Here is an 8,097-nt window from a genome sequence, read left to right on the forward strand (position 1 = left end):
GGTACTATTTTGATTCTTAAAATATTGGGGACCATCCCCAGCCCAATCCCTCTGTGCGTCCTCCTCTGGGCACTGCTGATGATACTGCCAATCTTCAACCAATTCATATTCCACCGTGAACTGCCCAATCTTCTGGTGGTGTTTACAGGGAGAGGATAAAATGATCACTTAAATTCTAAGATAATATCAAACGCAATAAATTTGGCATACCACATAGCAATAGACTTCGCATTGCTAACCATGGAATGCAAATATCATTTATCAAATTATTTTTCATCGCATTTTGTACTGCCTACTCATAGGACCCAACAAGACTTATAAAAAACGACACCAAGGAGAGGAGAATAGAGAAAGATTCGAGTAGAATTATGCTAATTTATTTATGCAGTGTATATCATAGTTTTGATACAATTCGAAAAGAAGAAAAATTTAACAGTTCCTATTTCATTTGGTTATTGATTACATTTCATTTACATGAAGTAAGACAAATTTGTCGGTTGTACAATCTCAACAGTATTGTTCTAAGCTCAATCCAGACCCAGCCATAGGCCACTCTGTCTACTCATCAATACCTTGAACAGCATCCTGTATATCACAAATAACACAAGAAATTAAGCCACCACAGGACCCCAATTGTTAACTTTCATTGGGGGGGGGGGGGGGGGGGGGGAGAGAGAGAGAGAGATTGATGCAAATCTTTTTCTAGTATTGTTTGACAACTTGCAGGTTAAATCTTGCTAGTAAGTTCAAATTCACAAACTGGAAATATTGTGAAGGAAAAAGAAAAAAAGAAATTTACTTGCACAACCTCTGCTAATTGGTCCTCTGCGTGTTAACTTTTGATTTGGTAAAATAAGTTGATTTAGGATTCATACAAGTAGATTTCAATTTCTAGTGTGATCATATTATTATGATTCTGAAGGTGAGCATGAAACTAATACTATATTTAGAAACATCTATTTTTCACATAAAGAAATACATATCCACTTTCCAAGTACTTCTATGCGGACAGAACTTACAAGAAGTTCACATAGATAATTATGGGGTAGATTAGTTGTGCCTGTCATTTTAGAAAAAATGACCATCCAGCCCATATATATGTATATATAAACATTTGACAGAAATTCTTGTTAATATCCTCATGAATCATTTTTCATCAGTTTGTGTATGAGGTTCTTTGGCCATAAGAATTCTTTACGGGACGAAAATAAAAAGTAAAATGTTAAAACCTAAAAGAAGCGGAAGAAAAAATAATCTATGCGACACTGGTTGAGGCTTGTAAAGTGAATTTAGAATATCAAATTTTTAATAAATAAAAGTTGGAGCCAGCTCTTTCTTTTATAACAAGGTAAAGAGAGATATATAGATTCATTCATTAGAAAACAATAATCAGATTAATATATGTAAATATGAAGAAAATACGGGCAGAGGCATTACCTTAGCTAGCCTTGTAACATAAGCTGCAGCCAGCGCTGTTGCCAATAGTCCTACCCCAAGTGTAATTAGCTGACTGTTTCCGCCGGGTAAACCCACATCAGATTCTTCTTGCTGTAACATCCCAAATTCAATATTGTAAGGCCCTGTTTGGGAAGAACTAAAAAAGAGCAACTAAAAATGTCAATTTTCCCACACACAAAAGAAAAAAAAAAAAAGAAGACAATATTTTAGCATTTCCTAAACACATCAACTATTTTAGATTCTAAAAAAAAAATAAAAAAATAAAAAAACTAAAAAAACCAATGCCCACTATGGAATTAGATGACTTTTCTGTTAATGGAAGACCTGGGATAAGGAAGTCAAAGAATTCTAAATGTCAATAAGTAATAATTTTCAATAATTGCATTTGTTGCATTTTGCGATCAAACTCAAGCTCATGCCCCTAACAATATGACTTATATCCAACACTTGCAAACTTTTCATGGAACCATATGGAGACTTGGGAAATGATATTGTTAAGAAAAATGAGTATAACCCCTTGGTAATTTTTGTTGCAATTTCATTCCAAAAGGTTTGTAATTTTTATCCATGAGCAAGTTCAATAGTGGAAAATTCAAGATAGCGGCTCAATGGTAATGCTGTGATTCAAAGACACATACTTCTTCAAAGTTAAAAAGTAAAATTATGCATAAAAACAACATGTCATTTAGATTTTATCTTTGTTAGGTATTTGGGTTGGGTTAATTTCAGATAACTTAGTTTTTGGACATTAGGATAAATTAACTAGTGGGCTTGACATTTCGAACCCATAAACTTGATTATTTGCATTTTATACACCGTTTTGGAATCAAAACCCTTTCTTCTAACAGTGCCTGGTGCGTTCGAACAAGGCCGGTTCATTCGAATGCATGAGTGCATGCCCGGTATGATTTTCCAGTGTTTGATTCATTCAAACGCACGGAGGTTGAAATAAGAACGAAAGCGAGTTTTCCACCCATGACTAACCATTTGTTTATCTTGGATGAATCATCTATAAGAACAAGAGGATGAAATTAAATTAACCAGTTTCATTAAAACAACCAAAATGGGTTGCAAATTTTCATGATGTTTCTTCCTGACTATTCTAGATGTCCAAATTGTTCTCAAGTTGCACATAGGCAGATCCCAAGTTTTCTTAAGATGCTATAAACTTCCACAGAGTTTCCTTCATTTTTTTTTTCTTCATCATTTTTTTCTCAGATAGAAAAAATAAAATAGTATTCAAAAATTTTCAACACAGGGAAACGATGTTGTTGATTAACTGCTTTGGAAGAAAATTCTCCATAAAAATAATATATGAGAGGGACTTGTAGCACTTCTTTCTTCTATGCTTTACGGTAAAAGGGAACTCAAAAGTATTTCCCTAAAGAGAGAGACAATAGGTTACATAATACTTTAGAAATTTATAATGAATTCATAAAGAATTTACAATAGAAGGAAAAAGCAATGATGAACTCACAATTATTGCTCGCCCAAATGCACCAGCACTAACATAAGCCCATGTTCCTGGAAGCATCCCCAGCCAACTGCAAGAGAAATATTGGTTACAGTTTTTGTATTGAACATGGAAGACATTTGAAAAGGACTTGGAAGTATGAATGTAGACTACGGAGTTCTGTTTTGAATAAAATTTGGCAGTTCCTATAACCAGGAAGCTATAGAGCGGTCTGTATATGAATCCAGAGACTTCATATCAATCATTCAGACGGTTGCCAATTTCTGAATTTTGAGAATTACAAAAAATAAAAATAAAATAGCAATCCATTTTTTTTTTTAACATTTAAGAGATTGCAGCAAATACTGCATAAATCACACAAGGTATTACATACTTCAGAAAAAAATTAACTAAAATTGGACTTATTTTCAATGTTGAAGAACACAAAATAAATGGAAACATTTGAAACCTTCCTCAATAAGTTGAAACAGCAGTATTTTACTTACTGGGTAAGAAAACGAAGAACAGTTGAAACAGGAGAGATTTGAACAACTTAGCTTTGATAATTATCATTTCAAGGGAAAAGGTATCCTAAATACCAGCTAGTGAAATACACAACAATCAATCACTTAAATTGGATACACCAATCAAAAGGCAATCCAACTGATAATAGCAGTGCATAAACCAATATAACACTATATATGTAAATATATTGAATAAACAAGAAGCAAACCTTCCCAACACATATGGAACAAACTTCACTGATGTAAGTCCATATAAATAATTTCCAAGAGAGAAAGGAAGCAAAGGGCTCAAACGGAGAAGCGTAACAACTCTAAAACCATTTTCTCCAATTGCCTTGTCAATCGCAAGAAATTTCTTGTTTCCTTCCACCAATTTAAGAATACGATCACGGGCAAAATATCTGGCAATTAGAAAGGCAACACTTGCAGCCACCTGAAAGGGTAAGAAGATACAAGTTCAAGTACACCCCATTTCCTTAAATTTGTTCTTTCATACTGGCAAAACTTCCAACTTACCGTTCCACTGATAGAGACAATGATAGTGCCAATGATAGAACCAAATAGCAGACCAGCTGACATGGTTAACGGGATTGCTGGTATTGCAAGGATCTAGGACAGCATATTAAGTGTCAGTAAAGTTGCATTAAAAAAAAATTCATACATGAATTATGATGGGAACTCTGCACATGTTGGATATTGTTTATGATCAAAGGGACTACTTATAGAAATTTAAGATAATTCTCACGTTCATATGTAGATCTGCTGAGAATTTGTGACTTGAAATAAAATGATAAATGATAAATGAAATTCATTCAACTGTTTTTAGCTTGTGATATGAGAAACAAAAACACATAGCATTTACTATTTTTAACATGAACCTCCTAAAGCATGACATGATGGATGTTAGTGACAGATTAATGAAGCCTTGTAAACATATTATGCTTTAGAGAGAGGGCAAGTTCTTACTTCTAAGCCAGCATACACTGCTACAAATAAAGCATACCCAGCTGGCCCATAACCTGTTCATTAAGAAAACTTTTATGAGGGGAGGAAAAAAAGAGAGCATAATTCATAAAGAAGCAAAACTTGAAGCATACCATTGCAACTATAGATTCTACTTTAATATGAAGATTCCGATTGGAAGGTCCATGATCTAGAAATAAAATGTAGCATAGAGTTTCATGACACAATAAATCAGATAAGGAGTAGTGTTCTTTGCAAAAGAAGAATATAAAATAAGCAGAGCTGTACAATTTAGGAGTATGAGGAAACAAGATTATGTGAGGATGTAAACATGAAGCTTATTTTGCTCAGAAAGCTTTTCCCTTTGAGTTCCACCAAAAGCTTAGAGAGAGAGAGAGAGATCATTCTTGGTTGACAATATTGATAATTTTTTCTTTGATTTGAGTACTTTTCTCTTTATTGCACATTGGCTTATAAATGAGCCTTGTCTTCCAAATAAATTACTAAAAAAGATAAAAAATAAAAAAATAGGTAATTGTTTCACACAACAAGGGGCCCTTGTCCTTTTTGGTACTTAGAATGCATCTTAATCCACTTCATAGGGCACTCGGCTTGGTATCACACATTTCACACGGAAAATAAAAGAATAAAGATTAAATCTTTACAGAAGAAAAAGACAAAGACAAAGAAATGAAAGGAAGAACTTCCCAACTGAAATGTTATCTCAAATAGGATTTTCCTCTTCCAAAGAGAAACTTACGCTATGTTTGGATCATGGATTTTGGTAGGGATTTGGAAGGGGAAAGGAAAAATTGAGGGAAATTGAGAAAAAAAATTAGCTAATATTTCCTTTACATTTTACTCGTCTTTCCTTTCCATTTCCAACTCCCTAGTCAAATCCTTAATCCAACACAATCTTAGGAAGCCCAACAACACTTAAAAGAGACACATGAAAAGAAGTTGCAAGCCTAAGCAGTGTGTTTAAATATAAATCATATACGCACTATAACAAGCTACAAGTAATTCATGCACACCAATCCACACGATTAGAACACTTTGTGAAATATTTCCAAATAACAAACAATGTCTATCATTTTCTTCAAGTGAAACAACACAAGAGGGTCTCTGAACAAGAACATAAATAATGCTCTATTTGGTTCATTGGAACAAAATGGAATGGTGATTCCTTAGACTTTCTTATGAAATGACCATTCCCTTAACATAGTGAAAGACAATTCTATTTGTAATGTATTTGTCATTATATTTTTAGTCTAACCAAACATGAGAAAGAATATTTTGATGAAATGATCATTCCATTCCACTTCATTCCAATGAACCAAACACTACCTAAGAGTATAGAATTTCTACAAAAACAGCAGCTTCAAGGCAGCAGAAAATCTAATTCATAATTTTTCACAAAAATGAACCCACATAATACAAATTCTCATTATACACCCAGCTGATTTTCAAGAAAACTAATATAATTTCCAATTCATCATCAAAGGCCTTCTAAAATAGAGAAAAGCTACTCTGCTAGACATAACTAACCAGATTTTTCCAGGTAGTGTGTTGTGTGGTGAAGATTAAATTTGAATTGTGTGGGGTCTATGTGTAGAATAAATCTGAACCACAACATAATAATTCTGGATAATTTCGGGTTGATAAGTCTGGTTCGTAGTATTACTCACTAAAATATAACCAAAGAAAGCCCAAAATGAAAACATGATCTGTTAACGAATATCACTCAACAACACCCAAACCAAATGCTCACCAGGTCTCAAATGGATCCCAAACATTCAAAAATGGCTTCCTTGTTAACCCCTATATCTATATTATTGTATAGTGTTTACCACAAATCCCTAAAGAGCTAAAATGCTTAGAGAAATTTACAAAAATTAAACTCAGTAACACCAATCTATACAATCCACACCAAGTTCTCAGAAAATCAGAAGTGGGTACGGGGATTCATGAAATTATCTTCAATGAAATTAAAAAGTACAATACAAGAACAGCAAAATCAATGACATACTTTTCAGCATATCTCAAAAAAGTGCTTCACCTTCAATAGAACCAAAATTTTAATAATCCTGAGATGGGTCTTAAATATCAAGAAATTGCGTTCAACATAAGCAAATGAAAAAAATTAATTAATTGATTAACAATTCTACAGCAATTTCTCAAAAATGTCTCACATTTAATTTTTCCTACATTAGAACCAAAATGCCACCAATACAAAGAAAATCCACACCTAATTCTCAGAAATTCTCAAATGGGTATTTTGAATTCTTCAATGCAATTAAAAATCAATAAAAGAACAGCAAAATCAGTGACATACTTTCAGTATATCTCAAAAAATTGCTTCACTTTTAAGAGAACCTAAATTCTAATAATCCTGAGATGGGTGTCAATTATCATGAAATTGCGTTCAACATAACCCAATTATAATTAAACAATTTTACACCGATTTCTCAAAGTAGTCTCATATTTAATTTCCTACCATTGAAACCAAAATACCACCAACACATAAAGAATCTACATCTAATTCTTAGAAATTCTCAAATGGGTATTCTTTAATTCTTGCGAAACTACCTTCAATGAAACTGAACCAATTTCCCAAAACGTCTCATATTTAAATTTATTTATTTTTCCTACATTGAAACCAAAATACACCAAAACAGAGAAAATCTACACCAAATTCTCAGAAATTCTTCAATGAAACTGAACCAATTTCCCAAAAACGTCTAATATTTAAATTTATTTATTTTTCCTACATTGAAACCAAAATACACCAAAACAGAGAAAATCTACACCAAATTCTCAGAAATTCCCCAATGTGTATTTCTAATTCATGCGAAACTACCTTCAATGAAACCCGAAAACTGCGTCAAGAAGGCATTGATCTGGTCCTTGTAGATGTACCCAACAGCCCCAAATCCACCAACAACACCCACAAGCAACAGACCAGCCAAAAGGGTACCTTTAACAGCAGTCTCACCTTCCAATCCTCCATCATCACCACCACCACCACTATCCCCACCTTCTTCACCATCACTCTTTGGGTTCAGATTCAAGAACCTCCTGAGGCTCTGTGGGGCGTTATTAGGAGCCTTCTGGAGGGTCTGTTGTTGTTTCTTTGTTTCTTTAAGGGAAGAGCATGGTTTGAGGAAGTGGAAGCGCTTGGGTCTGAAACTGAAGAGGAAAGAAGAAGTGGAAGTGGAGAGAGAGAAGTGGAATTTTGGTCTGAGAGGTTGTTGGAGAGGAAGAGGAGGAGAGGAGAGGCACGGTGGCCTCTTCACTGGGGTGTGCATTTTAGACAGTGTGAATGGTAGTAGTAATCTTGTTTTTGTGTAGGATAAGAGCGGCTTTTTTATTTTTGTGTTGGTTGGTTGGAATGTGCCATGTAAATTGAAACCACCACTGAAAATGTGTGAAGCCTATTTGTGTTGATGAGGAAAGATTTTGTGGACAGCAACACATGTTAGTTGTAGTAATAATAATAATAATAACTCAGTGAAAATATTCTATTAATGGTGTGAAAAATAAAAGGATAAAAGTTAGGAAAAATTAATAAATTCTTAATTTTTTTTATAATTTTAATTATTAATATTTATAATTTTTTTCATTAATTTATAATTTTTTTTTTTAAATTCACATATTTTCTTTAAAAGTATACTAACCTTTTTTTTTGTGTGCATAAAT

General features: G+C 33.4%; 1 protein-coding gene across 1 annotated transcript; it reads right to left on the reverse strand.

Annotated features, from left to right (window-relative positions):
* Window positions 1-355: 355 nt before the first annotated feature.
* Window positions 356-7,893, reverse strand: LOC114291053 (uncharacterized). The gene is made up of 7 exons (XM_028235060.2): window positions 7,259-7,893; window positions 4,402-4,454; window positions 3,952-4,044; window positions 3,645-3,868; window positions 2,936-3,002; window positions 1,438-1,548; window positions 356-585 (listed from the first exon to the last, which is right to left on the reverse strand). The coding sequence occupies exons 1-7, from the start codon at window positions 7,704-7,706 to the stop codon at window positions 559-561; spliced, it is 1,023 nt and encodes a 340-aa protein (XP_028090861.2). The 5' UTR covers window positions 7,707-7,893; the 3' UTR covers window positions 356-558.
* Between the last annotated feature and the right edge of the window lie 204 nt (window positions 7,894-8,097).

Source organism: Camellia sinensis, chromosome 6 (assembly GCF_055761805.1).
Source record: "Camellia sinensis isolate YWXY chromosome 6, ASM5576180v1, whole genome shotgun sequence".
Taxonomy (NCBI): Eukaryota; Viridiplantae; Streptophyta; class Magnoliopsida; order Ericales; family Theaceae; genus Camellia; species Camellia sinensis.

What these genes read in the sequence shown, in the direction of transcription:
- LOC114291053 (XM_028235060.2), bottom strand. Translation starts at nt 7,706, where the DNA reads ATGCACACCCCAGTGAAGAGGCCACCGTGCCTCTCCTCTCCTCCTCTT. An exon ending in GTTTTCGGGTTTCATTGAAG is followed by an intron (nt 4,455 to 7,258) that starts GTAGTTTCGCAT and finishes CTTAATGAACAG; the next exon opens with GTTATGGGCCAGCTGGGTAT. An exon ending in ATGTTACAAGGCTAGCTAAG is followed by an intron (nt 586 to 1,437) that starts GTAATGCCTCTG and finishes TGTGATATACAG; the next exon opens with GATGCTGTTCAAGGTATTGA.